General features: G+C 38.3%; 1 protein-coding gene across 1 annotated transcript; it reads left to right on the forward strand.

Annotated features, from left to right (window-relative positions):
- Positions 1-1,320: 1,320 nt before the first annotated feature.
- On the forward strand, positions 1,321-16,257 carry LOC121516017 (zinc finger CCHC domain-containing protein 7-like). Its single transcript, XM_041797049.1, has 8 exons — positions 1,321-2,134; positions 6,591-6,643; positions 7,500-7,610; positions 8,269-8,439; positions 10,242-10,277; positions 10,575-10,679; positions 10,872-10,989; positions 15,694-16,257. Exons 1-8 carry the CDS (start codon positions 1,765-1,767, stop codon positions 16,182-16,184), a joined length of 1,455 nt encoding a protein of 484 aa, XP_041652983.1. The 5' UTR covers positions 1,321-1,764; the 3' UTR covers positions 16,185-16,257.
- Positions 16,258-17,047: the final 790 nt, after the last annotated feature.

A 17,047-nucleotide genomic window follows, 5' to 3' on the forward strand; every position in this document is an offset into this window, starting at 1 on the left:
AACATACCATAACCATGTTATGTGAGGTTTATCACAATTTCCAAGAGGAAAGAAATATTTTTTGAGTTTATATGCACTTCACTTTTTCAGTGTTTGTACAGAACTGGCATGTTTTTTTTACTTTTGTACTCCTTATGCACAAATAAGTTATTATTGTGCAATTTTTTATTTTCAGATGTTTTATTGCTCAAAAATGTGAGGTGACTTACCAAATATGTTCACATGGGCATGAAAATAATTACTAACAAATTGTCAACAGGTTATTTGTGTATTTCTACTTCTTACTGAATCGACATTGAAGCATTTAAGTCAATATTGAATTGAATCGATATCGAATAGAATTGCAACCTAAAGAATCGAAATTGAATTGAATCATGAGGTTCTTAACAATGCCCATCCCTAGTTAAAGGTGTCTTGTTGGCCTCTCTCACTAGTTGACTTCTTGCACAGTCTCTCAGTTTATGAGGATGGCCTGATCTAGGTAGATTTACACATATGCTATATTCCTTCTAATTCTTTATGATGGATTTAATTGAACTCTGGGGATGTTAAGTGCCTTGGAGATGTTTTCGTATCAATCCCCTGACTTATATATCTCAAGAAACTTTTCTCTGAGTTACTTGGAGTGTTCGTTTGTCTTCATGGTGTAATGGTAGCCAGGAATACTGATTAACCAGTGACTGGCCCTTCCAGACCCAGGTTTCTTTATACTACAGTCACTTGAGACACATTCACTGGACTCAGGTGATTCCCATTTCAATGATTTTGAGTCTATTTCCACCAATTGACTGGACCTCTGTTGAATAAGGTGACATTAAAGAGGATACATATTTATGCTGCCACTTATCTTCCATTACATATTTTATTTACTGGAAATCTGTTTTCACTTTGACATTGAAGAATTTCTTTGGATCAAAAAATATATTGACGGATATTGATTTATGAAATCAATAAAAGGGTAAGACATCCAGGGGGTGAATACTTTTATAGGCACTGTACCTCTAAGAAAAAGAATACTCACGTTGGACTGATGGAACTTTGATGAGCCACTGCAGGAACCCAGGTCGACTATTATCAAAATTATCCACATTCTGAAGATCTATCAATCGTTTGAAACGTCTGATATTTTCACATTTAAATTTAAAAAACACATGGCAAATACAACGTACAAAATTCTCTGAAGAGAGGACAGTAATAAGGTGGCGGGAGCTCGCTCGCAAACGTGAACAACAAATCTATTAACAGCCACTTATTCACAACCAAACTCCGTGTTCTTTCTGGGGTCGCCTCGGGTTAGGTTTTGGTTGTCCAACATTTAAATCCCGGAAATGCTGGGAAAGTGCTTCAAACATGTAAACATACGTGGAAGGTGATATTTCGAGGGAAACGTACATTTGTTCTGCGGTAAGAAACCAACATAGAGGTACGAACATGTAAATGCTGCAAGCATATGATTAATTACCACCAGAGACTTAGTTTTGAAGTTTTTAAGTATTAGAGGAGGGGTAGCCATTGGCTTTGTGACTGTTAGCTAAAGGGCTAATTTTTGCATAGCACCGGCTACCGCGTTAGTCACCCACGTGTCGATGTATTTATCCCAAATTTTGGCTTACTCTATCTGTGGGAAAGTGCTTGACCATGATCACATAAACAGGCGAATTAAATTATGCTCGTAAGCGCTTGTTTAGGAAAAGTTGTCTTGAGGGATCCTCTAGTCGCTGTGTATAGAAGTTCAGTGAGCCGACGGTGGGCGGTACTTGTACTATGGACAAACTAACTGGTAGTAGCAACGAGGAGCTCTTCTTCATCGCGGACGTTGATACCTCAGCGGGAGAAGATGACATCGAGTTAAGTCCCCAGAAACGTAAAAAAACATGTAGACATCCGTCGCCAAGCAGCAGAGAGAGTTCTCCTCCGCTCCTGCTGGCGTTCAACAACAGCTCCAGACAGACTCTGCAGGACAGAAACCAGAGCCCCGTTTCCAGTTTGGACCCTCAGGAGGAGGTGGACGAGGACAGCAACCACTCCATCGAGGAGTGGATGATCCTTGGGCGTAAGGAGGAGGTGGGAGACTCAAGCATTCAGCTTCACCTGAGCTACCCGAACAACTCTGAGGATGACTCTGAAGATGAAGGTAAGACTACATTTTAATCCCAGTGTGGGTGAACGTTGGGCCAATGGCTCTGATTTAACTGTGCCGAAATACCAGGTAAAGAGTTGTTTTAGGTTTCTTTTTTTTTTTTTTTTCGTTTTGGGATTCTGATTTTTTTAAATATCAAAAGGAAAAAGTAATCCGCGAGTAAAGAAAATTTAAATGTCAAAGAATGTCCTACTTTATGTGCTAATTAATCAATTTTTGTCTTATTTGAAAAAGGACAAAAAATATTCATAAATCAAACATACAAAAATTAGTTGCTACTGACTGTTTGTATTCTGTTCTTAGTGGGGGCCAATGGATATAAGCATCATATAGAATTTGATAACTGTGTGTGTGTGTTTTTGGGTTGTAATGATACTAGACTTTTAAATAGGGATGCATGAAAATATCGGTATTCGCAGATATGAAAATTTCTGCCAATAATTACAACCAATACTTTGGCTGTAAAATATCTCCCTTTATCAGCTGTAAATATGGGCTGTACTAACAAATGAGTTAGTGGAGTGTTAGGCTGGACCAAAAGGCCTACTTCAGCTGAGGTCCTATTCGCTATTCACCCATCGTTTATTTGTTGTTGTTGTCTCTGAGATGCTGAAGTTTCTGCACAACAAATTTACCCTTTTAGGTACAAATAAAGAACCTTGAACCTCATTACACTTTAATGTCTGTTTTAAGACTGTCTGAGGCTGTTTTCAGTTTCAGGTCTGAAGTCTGTTAATTTGTTCATCCTACAACTTCAAATTGTGGACATAATTTACCCTTTTAAGACAAGTTTATATTGGTCTCAGAGGTCCCAAAAACATGCCTGTGAAGTTTATTGCTGAAAAAACACTCCAGTATTGGATTTTTGCATGTCTAAAAACCCCTCTGTTTCAGCCCTTCTCAGAAGGAGCCGTTTCTGTGGCTTTAAATGGAAATTAGCTCTCTGACTCCACCGCTGACCACACCCCTCTCAGGAAATGGATGCAGCACTCCTGATGTTACAGACACTTTTATCCAAAGTTTAGGACCTGACTGGGATCTGAACCATCAATGTCCCAGACCAAAGTCAGCAGGGTAACCCACTGAGCTATCCAGCATCTCAGCTGGAAGCTGAGAGGATCAGTAGAGGATGGCGGAACTTTCCTCCAAGTGGAGGAGGGCCATCCAATCATGGGGACTAGGGCTGACGCCCCATGTGAGGTCACTAGGTGTAAAATCTTAGAACTAGCCTACTTGTTTCAGCACACATTGTCTGAAAGGTGGAGAAAGAGAGAGGGGAGAGGGAATGGATTTTCTGGTACTTTTCTGGGGATTCTGGACAGGCCAGAGACACATATTTGTGTTAGAAAAGCCTGAAAACGTGTTTTTTTGCATAATATATCCCCTTTAAGGATATCTGTTAGGGATATTGAATTTTTGCTTTTATCCATTATGCTGATAGTCAGTAGTAAATATCAACAGAAATGTTTATATCTGTCCATACAGTTAATTTACCTTTTTTACCTAATATCTGCTGATACTAATACCATGCTGGTAATATTATGCATCCCTAGAAATGGATGAAGCTCAGTGTTTGAAATGTCACTACTCTGGACATTGAAGCCCTGCTGTGTATGAGATGGTTTTTTTTGTTTTTAACTGGCAATAAACCAGACAAAACGGATCCTGTTTCAATATTATGGAAACAAATAGTGATATAGGCATCCAGTATTGGACGAGTATCTCTTGTCTTTTAATAAACAAGACTATAGGTATTTTACAGTAAAATAAAAAAATGTTTTGCATAGAAGTGTGTAGTATTGGAACATACCAAAGTATGAAAAATTTTGACAACCCTAGTTGGTTAGCATGGTTTAAGGGTTAATTCCAATTCTACCCCTGAGCCCGCCCCCTTAGCCCTTCCCTTTTTGTCTACCCCTTCCCCTTGCCCCTCGAAACAGAGTGGTAGGGGGAAGGGGTGAAAACATCCTCCTAAGAAATAGGATGCCACTTGCTTGCAGTTTTGCACCATTCCTGAAAATAAAGATAGAACAATGAAAATATTATTTATGAAATAGAAAAAATATGAACCCACTGGGAAACGCGCCTTGGTCACCTTGGTAACAGATGTTTGATCTACCAGTAAGCTATTGGTTTGGCTGATAAAGGTTGAGGTTTCCTATGAATAGATGAAAAAAGTTGGAAGTGGTGAAAAAAAAAACATTGCACGCATGTACAACAACAAAACAACTGGTCCAGCACGAACAAAATACAAAGAGCAGGCAGTGCAACTTCAAAACTAAGGAGCGAGAGCAAAAGTCTGATCACTGAGAGAGAGAAAAAAAGGAACTGTAAAAAAAAAGATAGATGTTCAAAATTTAAAGAAAAGAACTGTTGTGAAGTTTCAGATTGTTTGTTTTATATTTGATGCTGAATTATTTTGATTGTTGTATAGTCCAGTAAATATTGATGATGTATTATGTAATTTCAAAAAAATAAAAGACAATACATATTTTTCTAATGTTGTAGTGTAAACCAGAGGACATGATCAGTGTGCTCTGAGTTTGACAGTTTACACTACAATGCAAAATATGGCAGTTATACAGTATATTATTCCATATTTAGATACAAACTCCACAACTAAAATTACAACAGCAGCCTCCAAAAAAAGCATTTACCAAAGATTACTGCTCTGGATAAAACAGCAGGCAGTTCTTTGCTGATAATAGGATTATGAGAAAACACACTTGTCATATATACTGTAATCAATAATAAATGCAGAAAATACTGACATTTATGTGCTTCATTCTTAGTCCTTTGTGCCATTTCACAAGTGAATGTGGTGAATGGTGGAAAATTCATCATAACCCTTGGATTCAAGTGTGGTCCTGAAAAACCTTATTTTCAAGGACTATGTAGCCCATGGCCACCTGATGTGAATGCACAAAACCAAGGGGAAGGGGCAAAGATAAGGGTTAGGAATGGGATTAGCCCTAAGTCTACTGTTCTGTTTCATGTTGTTTATGAGGTTGTCTGGTACTTCAATACTTTTCAGTGTCACATATATACAAAAAGATGCAGTCTTCATAATTTTAATAATTGGTTGTGTCAAAAAATGCCCAAGCTTGAAAAAAGATCTTCAGTATTTAGGGATGCACGATGTCGCTGAGTGTCTCAAGTGTAAAGAGAAGCATATCAGAACCAGTATTAGTATTTGGTTTTCCCTAAAACTGTAGTTTAAAGTTTAAATTCAGGTGAAGCAACAACCATAGTGTAGTGTTTGTATGTGTTAATTTGTAGTTATAAGATGAGCTGCATGTAAATGAAAGTTGTTTAGTAGGAAGCTAGTTTTTAGTTTATATACGTAGAATAAGGTTGAAATGGTTAAATATGGAGATTTTCAATAAGGGGGGGTGTTTGGTAACCTACATTTTTATGACAACACACAGAATTTAGAGTTAATTTTCAGCTGAAGTAGGACAATGATTATATTTTATGAAGAACATAAACCTCCATCAGCCGAGATGTATGATTGTTTGCAGAGCAGAGTAACAGCTTCATTGGTTTTTCCATCTGTATGGTTTCCCCCAGCAAGTCTGACAGTAAAATAACACTGGTTCAGACAGAGCTTAAATATATTTGCTGTTATAAACCTACACTGAAAAATAGCCCCAACATTCTTGTTTGATTCTATCAGCAATTTATTTTTAAACATAAACAGAAACAGTTTGCTCAGTCCTCTCTTTTTCCCTGAAATGTTCTGTTTCACATTAATGAAGGTACTCATATTCACAGCAGGGAGCCTTTTTGCAACAACCACTCCATTTCATTCTGCTCTACTGAAGCAGAGCTTCTAAAGTTTTTCCTCTTACCTCACCTTGTCCTGCTTTATTCTGGGAAGGTCAGGTGTTTTTTTTCATCAGACAAAGAGAGAGAGAGAGAGAGAGAGAGAGCAACAGCATGAGTCAGAATATCTTAGTTTTACAAAATTTTCTTGCTTTAGGAAGAACTCCTGATGCAAGCGTTTTATCCTTGGATCTCAACTGGTGGGTCAGGACCCAAAAGTGTGGCACAAAAACATTTTCAGTGGGTCACAGATGTATGCTTGGAAAAAATTGTGGCAAAAAGTCTATGATGTGCTTTTATTTTGAAGGGTATGTCTTCATCTATTTGTACTCTTACATCTTTTGTTTATCTTAAATCCAAACTGTTACATTTTTTTCTAAAAAATGTGATTAAGACTAAAAAATGTAAGTTATTTGGGTCACCATTTGTCTTTAAAGAAGTGATGTTTTATACCTTATTGTAACAGCATTCTAATGGCATTGTTCTATTATTTTTAAGAAGTATTCTCAAAAACACACAATCATAGAATTTATTGACTTACATATTGTGTATGTTCTGGTAAAATTTTATCTTTTTCTGGTATAATGTATTTTCTCTTTTTTTTTTTTTTTTTTTTTTTTTTTAGATCAGAATGTGAGGTCAGATGTGGATACCTGGACTGTATCAGAAAAAGACAAGGTAATATCCAATGTGTATCAGTTTAATATTGCAGCAGAATGTTTTGCTGGATATTTGTGCCTCCTATTATCTAATGTCAAGGTACACATTAGAAGTTGTGTAGTAGATGAAAATACATTTTTGACAATTCTGTGGTAAGTATTGTGATAATAAATTCAAAGTTTTGCTTGCATAGATGTTACATTATAAATACACAGTTAACGACACCAAACAAAACATAATCAACAGCTCGTTGATGAATAGATGTATCATAAAGGTTTATTGAACATTTAGAATAAATGAGCAATCTAATTCTAAGTGAAAATTTTGAATTTATCCTTATTGATCATGACATATTATACGTCTTTTCCATCCTTTAACACGGTCCCTTGTGGTCTGAATGAAACATGCTTTGGTCAAAATATAATATTGATCAAGCAGAGGCGGAGGTCTTTGACCTTGTATAAACCAGCTCTTTACAGTCTCTCTCAGAAAGGTCTGTTTTGATGTTTATGTCTTTAAATGTGAATGAGTTCCCTCTAACCCTGCCCCCTCCTGAGGGTAAGCCATTACCCATGGCCATGGGCAGAGATACCAGGTGAAGGGCAGATGTTGTAACAGCGATGCCTACTATGGCACCCTCAAGGAGAAACCATACCGAGTGGACTGTCAGATTTCATATTTTCAGATATAGGTAAACCACAGACAAAGGACTGTTTACTCACATGTTTGGATATTCACTTTTTTTTTTTTGCAATTAAAGAGGGAGTTCTTCGTAATATGCCCCTTTTGAATATAGAATTAGTAAAATTTTGTTGTGGCCTAGTATTAGAGTCTGTACACAGTCTGTTTGTTAATATCTGTCATTGCTGTTTAGTGTGGTGTTGAAAAGTCTCAGCCCATCCGGTATTGGGTGCCTGGTAACTCTCAGACCTGCAACATCTGCAATAGGATGGGACATCTTGCTGAAAACTGCTACTATCAAAAGGTAAAGGAACACCTTTATTTGACTTTATAAAATGTCTTTTGTTGTTGCCAAAGTTACACGGAGATACAGTTGTTGGTCCCCTAATTTAAATAAAACAGTGACCAAATGCCTACAATGTCTTGCTTAATTACAACAACTCATGAAGAGCTGGGCTCATGAAGAGGCCTGCTCGTTCAGTTGTGGCTTGTGTCATGCCAGATGAATGCCCCTTATTCTTCACCTGTTGAAAACCTTGGTCTAATAAACTGGAATGGAAACTCTGAATGAAATTTTTAACTCAATAACAGACAACTTTCTTCTCAGCTCCACATTTGTTTTTAGTAATTTATGTCAATTATTGCAAAGTATTTTGATACAAATAGTGTTGTGACCTGTGTATTGTGATATGTCAGGACTTTGCTGGTCTAGAAAAATTGCCTCATATTTTGAGTTGCGTAAACTCTGAAATGCTGCTGTCATGTCATCAGAAAATGTTAATTGTAAATTAAAATTCATGAATGTTTTATTTTGTCTTAAGTGACACCTTTCGTGTATGTTTCTGCTGAGTAGCCTTCTCAGCCATTAATTTATTTTTCAACAGGCTTGTCAGTGCAGTTTCATGGTACTTTAGGAGACTGACTAAAAAAAAACATTAACACTCTTTTGTCTCTGTCTTCAGAAGTGGCCCACCTGTGTCCTCTGTGGCATGCAGGGCCATATCCAGAGGGACTGTCCTGGCCGCCCCTGCCCCAGCTGTGGGTTGCCCTCACATAGCTCCAGGCCCTGTGAAAGACCCCCAGTGTTCAACCAACACTGCCGGCGCTGCAGGATGACAGGGCACCTCACTGATGTAAGCTATTACTAAAGTGGTAGTTATATGATGACTTTCACAAACTGGCTGAAGAACAGAAATGCGGTCTGCCAAAGTAGTGCAAAGGTGCAGCAGCTTGTTTTACACTGACACTTTTTATTAGCCTTTTCCCTCTTAAAATAATCAAAATTACGTATTGCAATTGGCTCCATCTGCATAGCTGTATAGCCTGACTTCCATGCACACACTCCGGCCTGTCTCTTCTTGAAGGAGCCACACTGACCAACATCTCCTGCAGAAAATACACTTAATATTGACAGATAACTAAGACATTCCCACTTAAAAATACCAAACTGTCCCTTTAAGCCCTATGTGTCCCTTGTGCGTGTTAGTGCTAAAGAAAGTGTCACTGTGTTTAAGTAAGCATTTGTCAGTTGTATATTAGCAAATTGTGGTCAAGCACTTTGTCATCCTGACTGTTGTTGCACAATTTTTGTCTCTGTTTGAATAGTCCTTTTTACTTAGGAAGGTTCCTAACTGAGTTCAATGACCTGCGAGTATTTGAGTGTCAACCATGGTAAAAGCTGTTCAAATTCCCTAAAAGATAAAGAAAGGAGCTTATTGCTTCCTTTATTATCTCCTTTGGCAAAGGATACACTCCAGCATCCTTTACGAAAGAGGAGAAGAATAGATGACCCACAATTCATTGCGTCAACTTCATTTAAAGTGATGCAAACTCTCAACCATCCTTCAGATGTCATAACAGCTGAAAGACACACAGAACCAATGCAGACATTAATAACAGCGTAGAAACAAGGGAAAAGGGTAGAAAGAATGGTAGAGAGATAAAACAAGACAATTTGATTACACAAAAACAGTAAAAATAGGATATTCAAACTTATTTATTAAATTGTAGCTAACTTATTGTAAAGGTTCAAATGAAGAGATTGAAAACCTTCCAGGGGCTTTCTGTTCAGACCATCACAGCAGCCAAATCTGCCTTGTCCTTAGGAGACGTTCCTAACTTTTATAGATGGTTAATGAGCTCATTTTTATCACAGAGGTTTCCATATTTCATCTGCAGCACTCAGTAACACAAAGAATGCAAGGGCTGATTAATACACATTTTGTAGTCCATCAACTGTGAATTGTAGTTTTTATATAGTAAACCCACTTCACAACTGTAGCGTCTGCTTAATGCAGGAGTACAGGCACAAACAAGGTGTCTTTAGAAAGTTTACGGTCTGAAAGTCCTTTACAAATGACCATACTCACAATAGCTGCTACTGGTTTTGAGTTATAAACCAAAACACTAAATATTTTTCCCATCTGAAGTTGTATAGTGAAACAGAGACCTGTAGATGACTGCAGCTGGGAGATATTAGATAGACATTTTTCCAGTTTTACAGTGGACTACTGATAACAACAACAGCAAAGTTGGAATTATACAAAACCAGTCCATGGATCTTTCTTATCCTGTTTTTGGACTAAAAATTTGACTGGATTTCGACTGTGGAGACTCTTTCTGCTGCAGCAGAAGAGTTTTTGATGGAATATTACGATCAGGACAGGGAGCTTCTAACAGTGAGCTGTGTCGCTTTTATTATTGGTTGGTTGTTTGTTTGCAGCCTGACAAATGCTCTTGATTTTGGCTGCTGTGTTAGTTTTGTCCTGGACTGGTTAACATGGTAAGAATCTCGAGAATAACAGCCTTCTAGTGATGTATAACATGTGGTTTACTTATGAACAGTTGTTTTGTAAATGAGTGAAAAGTTTTTTAAAAATCTACTGGCCTGCTCAAAAGAGTAACTTTTTCCTCTTGCCCCCTGGGCTTTCCTCAGTCCTGCCCTGATACCTGGAGACAGTACCACTTGACTGTGAGTTAAATTCTGGATTTTCTTGCATATTTTTGTCCTTCCTGCTTCAATAAGCAAAATACAAGTACTTATTTATACACAGTAAATGTTGGTTCTAGCTAAGCTATTTAAACAAATTTTGATTTTATTTGGGCAAAGTAAGGGAAAAATATACAGAGAGGAAAAGAAGGTCATTTTGTGCATGTTTTTAAGAGAAAAGTGAAAATTAAAGATGGAATTCATGTGTGTATTATAAAGCTTTAAAGGACTCAACTTACCCCCTGTAATTATGCAAAAAAAAAAACCCTGTTTGACCAGGTCCGACTAGAGGTTCCACTTCGGCCATCGACAGTCCACACCGTCAAACAGAAGGAGTGCCTGACTTTTTGTTATAACTGCTCAAAGAGAGGACATTATGGCTATGTAAGTCATGAATAACAGACATCCCATTTTCATTTCTACTGTCTTGGATCAATCTGCATCTGCCCATTGCTGCATCCCTCTGTTTGTTCTTTTTTGTTACACTGTCTCATTTTTCCTTATGCCTTTTCCACCCCTCTGAGTGCCTCTGCTCAGTATACTCTTCCTGTGTTTGACAACTCTACCTTCTATCAGGAGTGCACTAAAAGGAGAATGGTCAGCAGGACATTTCCATCACTGCCTTATGTTTGCCACTATGACACCATTGACGACATCCTCAAACGTTGCACAACGATGCATGAAAAACCCAAAGGTAAGAAATGGGATTTTATAGTAAATTTAGTGTTATTGTTCATACAATCATTTTAACATTTTTATAAAATGTTCTTTTCACCTAACCTGACACGTCAGATTGGTTTGTTTCACGTATCCATCTGGAAAACCTCCCATAGACTTTGTTTGGGAAACGGCAGAGCCTTTTAAAAAAAAACTAGGAGGGTGGTTGGATGAATGTTCCATCTGTCACATCTTAACAGGCCAATCAGAGCAACAAAACGTGTGACGATTTGACTCTCCTCCAGTCTGGAGAAGAGCAAAAACTTTGTTTCCACAAAGGAAAGAACTCAATGCTGTTCTTTGTTCTTCTTTTGACGAAGAAATGTTGTCAAGTTCTGATAAAACTGTCACTATGGAAGGATACACGCTAAGCTCTTCCACCATAATTACACTGGCCTCTTGTCACTGCTTGCTTACATCATGACTCTGCCGCGTTCGGAAGTACTGCCTCTTACTCCTGATTGGTCCTGTCACTTTCTGACAGGGCCCAGTCTGTTCAGATGGGAGCTTTGTAAGATGGATTTGCCATCTGATTTGCAGCGTTACTGTTCTCCTGCTGTTATTTACTCTATTTTCCAAATAAGTAATTTCAGAGTTTTGGTCTCATCTGACTGAAGCCCTCAACTTTGAGCCTATCAGCGTTGAGGGGCAGTACTTTTGGGCGCGGCAGAGTCTTGACTTAGGCAAGCAGCGACAAGAGGCGATGGAAATATGGCATAAGAGATTAGCGTGGATGCTGCTAAAGCGTCAGTTTCATCAGAGCTTGATGACATTTCTCCGTTAAAAGAAGAACAAAGAACAGCAATGAGTTGTTTCTTTACGAAAACGACAAAAGTCGTGTACTGACATGTATACTGTCGCCATGGTTCGCGTTATGCAGCTCTTTATGGAGTTTACTCCTCGGTAGGCTATGTCACGTGTTTTGTTGCTCTGATCAGCCCGTCAAGATGTGACAGACAGAACATTCATCCAATCCCCCTCCGAGCTGTTTTTTTTTTTTTTTTTTCAAAGGCTCTGCTCTTTCCAAAATGCTGTGTATGGAAAGTTTTCCAGGTGGATGTGTGAAACACATCCATCTGGCATGCAAGGTTATAAAACAAGCACACCACCTTTGATTCTACAATGAATGATGGATTAATTCTTGTTCAAGTATTGACATTTAGTGGTGAAAAACTCTTTAACTTCTTTAAATGACGTGTAAGTTATATGTTAAACATATTTTTAAAAGTAAGAGTCTAACCAAGCTTTATCAGCCATTTATAGAGCTACAAACACTGCAGCACGCTACTGATAGACAGCAAGTACTGTAATGCACAAAATGAAAATGTGACTCTATTTTTATTCAGCTTCTACTGAACAGTTGAAATTAACTATTTGAATTACAACAGGTGTACACAAAAGTTTCCTTACAACCCTGACAAAGGACTTGATATAAAATATGAATAAGTGTGAAATTGTAACTAGTTGTAATTCAGTCTTTAAATTTCAGCCATTAGAAAACATTTAAAATTTTTAAGGCATATAAATAACAAGGAAAAAAAAACATCTAGGGGGGTTCTGTTGATTCTGCTGAAACAACTCAAACTTCATGCTTTATTACCTCCGCCAAGGAGGTTATGTGATCGGGTGGGTTTGTTTGTTCGTTTGTTAGCAACATAACTCAAAAAGTTGTAGACCAATTTTGATGAAATTTTCAGGAAATGTCAGAAATGGCATAAGGAAGAACTAATTAGATTTTGGGACTGATCCGAATCACTATCTTGATCCAGGAATTTTTTAAAGGATTCTGTACTATTGGGAGATAGTGAAAATGGTGGAGGTCTGTGCTGTTACCACTTTACACCAGGAGATGGCGGACATGAGCAACTTCAATCCCAGCAGCAGTTTTTGGTGCAGCAGATTTTGGGTGTGTTTCTGTTCAAAGTTTTGGAGTTTATAGAGTTTGAAAGACGCACGCCCGGTCGAGGAGACAAGTCGGAGCATAACAGAGAGAAAGACAGCGGATTATAGCGAGAATACTCACAATGCTGGGAGGCATAGAGGAATATTCACCCTCTGCCATGACTTCCAGTCGTCCGGTGAGACCATGGGTGCATCTGTTGGCACATGTAGCAAAGCCAATGCTTTGCCTCACTGTGTTCCCACCCCACTGGGGAGGGAGTAATCAGCGAATGCCGTGGTGGGGGGGCACATGGGGATGGATCTAGGAATTTTTTGAAAGGTTCTTCACTGCTGGGAGATAGGGCTAATGGCGGAGGTCTGCGCTCTCCGAGTGCTTTTCTAGTCTTATAAAGTGAACATTTTGGCACATTTATACTATGTACCAGGCATGGGATGATCCAATGGAAAAATGTTCACCAAACAAAGTTTGAACTCTAAAATAAAAATTTAAAAACAAATCCCAGTTATTCCTGAATAAGATCCCACTCTGTCCTCATATTTTAACTATTTTTTAACATTATTATAATTATTTTATATTATTATTATTTTTATTTATTCATTCTCTACCTTTTTATCTCTCTCTCTTCTTTTTTTCTGCCCCAAGGGCTGATGATGCTAAGCTTCTGTCAGTTTTGATATATTTAAATATAATATATTTATATGATATACTAAAAAAAATTAGAATGAAAACATTCATTTTTTTCCCCAGAGATTGAATTCAAGAAGTTAAACTTCCATTTATTCTAGATTCATCATTACAAAGTGAAGTATTTCTCTTTTTTTTTTTGTTTAAATGCTGCCTATTACGGCTTATAGCTCACAAAAAAAAAACAAAAAACAAAAACAAAAACAAAACAAACAAACAAACAAACAAAAACAACAGTACCTCAGTATTTGAATATCACAAAACATCAGTCCAAAGAAGGCTGTATAATACAGAAATGTTGGTCATCTGGATTGTTATGCTCATTTATGCACTCGGTCATTGGTTTGGGCTCCTTTAGCACATATTAATGCATCTATGTGATGTGGCATTGAGCCAATCAGTGAGTGGCACTGCTGAGGTGTTATAAAGCCCAGGCTGCTCTGATTGCAGCCTTTAGCATGTCTGTATTGTTGAGTCTGGTGTATCATCTTCTTCTTGAGTTTTCCTCAGAGATTCTCCATGGGGATCAGGTCAGGTCATTTTGCTGGCCAATCAAGCACAGTCATACCACGGTCAGTAAACCAGTTTCTGGTAGTTTTGGCTTCACTGTGGGCAGGTGCCAAGCCCTGATGGAAAAGGATATCAGTATCTCCATAAAGGTTCTCGGCAGATGAAGGGCTCTACAATCTCATGGTAAATCTGACAGATTTGACTCTGGACTTCATACAGCTCAGTGGACCAACAGTAGCAGGTGACATGACACCTCAAACCATCACTGACTGTGGAAACTGAAAACACTGGACTTCAAGCACATTGGATTATGAGCCTTTCTGGTCGTCCTCTAGACTGGGACCTTGATTCCCAAATGAAATTCAAAATTTGTTTTTTTTATCTGAAAACAGGACTGCATACCACTGAGCAACCATTCAGTTCTTTTCTCTCCTTAGGCCAGTTGAGATGCTAATAACTCTGTCTGTGGTTCAGGATTGGCTCCACAATTGGAAAAAGACACTTGAAGCCCCTTTCCTGATCCCATCTGTGTGTGGTGGCTCTTTATCTGCTGACTCCAGCCTCAGTCCACTCTTTGTGAAGCTCCCCTAAGTTCTTGAATCTGCTTTGTTTGCTGATCCTCTGAGGCTGAACTCATCCCTGTTCCTTGTGCGCCTTTTCTTACCACACGTTTCCCTTCCAGTCAACTTTCCATTAATAAACTTCTACAGCCTCTGAGGACAGCCTGCTCTTTAAGCAATGACCTTCTGTGGCTTACCCTCCTTGTGAATGGTTTCAGTGATTGTCTTCTGGGCATTTGTCAAGTCAGCAGTCTTCCTCATAGTTGCAGTTGTTTGTACTGAACCAGAGAGAGAGAGAATAAAGATGCAGGAAAAATTAAGTCTTGAAATGTTTCACTTTGTATGTATCCGTTTTTATACAGTCATCTATGCTGCTGTTTTTGCTATTTTTTACACAAAACATCCAAGATTTTCTCTCCTTGTTTAAAAACACATTTAGCACTAGTTTAGGTTAGTATTTAGTTTTATATTAAATAAAGTATTTAGTTATTGTATGTAATATTTAGAACAGTTGACAGTTTTGCCACTTGGATCTAAAGTTGTATTTTATTTGTAATTTATTGAGTATCTAATTTTGTGTCCTCTTATGAACCTCGTGTAACAGAATGTCAACAAAACCCTTACACTCATGAATCCCTGAGCACTGTTGATGAGGACAGTAAGAGTAAATCAAACAAAAGTTGCAGGGTGTAAAACCCTAACAAAGAACTGGACACTTTCTGGAAATCCCATTTTTTAGATGCACTAAAAGCCCAAAAATAAATCTTTAAAAAAAGAAATCCTTTTTTTTAAAGGCACTAAAAGCCCAAAAATAAATCTTAAAAAAGGAAAAAGAATTTAAAAAAAAATGTTTTTTTTTTTAATTCTCAGTTGTTTTTTCTAGCAGAGTAATCCCTTTCATGTTGTATTAAAATTCTTGTTGACAATTTAAAAAGCTCATTTATACATTTTTAGTAATTGGTTCTTTGAACTAACTTTCAAGACAAACTCCAGTAATTTTTCTCTGTTAATTTTGTGTTTGCAGGGCAGGTAAATGCTGGATGTCTGCCTCTCTCAGGCCAGCAGACTGATTTGATACAGGAGAGTGGTGAGGAGGATCCACCTGTCCAAGCGAGGTTCAGGACAAAGCAAGATGCATGCACTCCGGCTGGCAGGAAGAAGACGTGGCCAGAGAGGCGCAGAGAGAGACGGGAAGTGAAGAGGCTGAGGAGAGAGGCCCAAGCAAGACGTGAAGGAGGACTACTTGGGAGATCCTGGGGAAAATTTGATGATGAAGTTGGCCCTTCAGACCCCTTTAGGTCTCCCTTTCTTGGCCATAAGCAATTTGAACCTCGTCCACAAAGGAAGAGGAAGGATGTGGCAGAGGGTAGAAAGAGCAAAAAGACTAGAGAGGCAGAGAGATGGAAGAAGAGAGGAGGGCTAAAACGTGGGGATTTATATCCCAGTGGCGGTTTAGATATCAGTAGTGAAAACCTTCTTTCCCCAAAACAAAGAGTACGTCATAGAAGACGATGAAGTGTAATTATTTTCTCATTGTTTAAGGTAACCAATGTTTCTGGATAATAAATGGATTTGTATGCCTCTTTGAGGATTTGTACGTTTATCCTTTTCTTAAACATACAGTGGTGTGAAAAAGTATTTGCCCCCTTTCTGATTCCTGTGTTTTTTTGCTGATTTATCACACTCAGATGTTTCGGATCATCAAACCAATTTTTGTATTTCACAAAGACAACCCAAGTAAATAGAAAATGCAATGATTGAATGATTATCTAATTTTTTAAGGGGGAAAAATCCAAACCTATCTGGCTCTGTGTGAAAAAGTAATTCCCTGAACCTAATAACTTGTTGTGCCACCCTTGGCAGCAATAACTGAAATCAAGTGTTTGCGATAACGGGTGATGAGTGTTTCACTGTGGAGGAATTTTGACTCACTCTTCCTCACAGAATTGCTTTAACTCAGACATATTGGAGGGTTTTCCAGCATGAACTGCCATTTAAGGTCACACCACAGCATCTCAGTTGGATTTAAGTTCGGACCCTGACTGGGCCACTCCAAAACCTTAATTTAGTTTTTCTTGAGCCATTGAGAGGTGGACTTGCAGGTGTATTTTGGGTTGTTGTCCTGCTGCATAACCCAAGAGCGCTTGAGCTTGAGGTCACATACTGATGGCTGGACGTTCACCTTCAGGATTTTCTGGTAGACAGCAGAATTCATTGTTCCATCAATCACAGCAAGTGGTCCAGGTCCTGAAGCAGCAAAGCAGCCCCAGACCATCACAATGCCACCACCATGTTTGTCTGTTGGCATGATGTTCTCTTTATCAAATGCTATGTTATTTTTATGCCCAGTGTAATCGGACTCAAACCTTCCAAAAAGT

Source organism: Cheilinus undulatus, linkage group 10 (genome assembly GCF_018320785.1).
Source record: "Cheilinus undulatus linkage group 10, ASM1832078v1, whole genome shotgun sequence".
Classification (NCBI taxonomy): domain Eukaryota; kingdom Metazoa; phylum Chordata; class Actinopteri; order Labriformes; family Labridae; genus Cheilinus; species Cheilinus undulatus.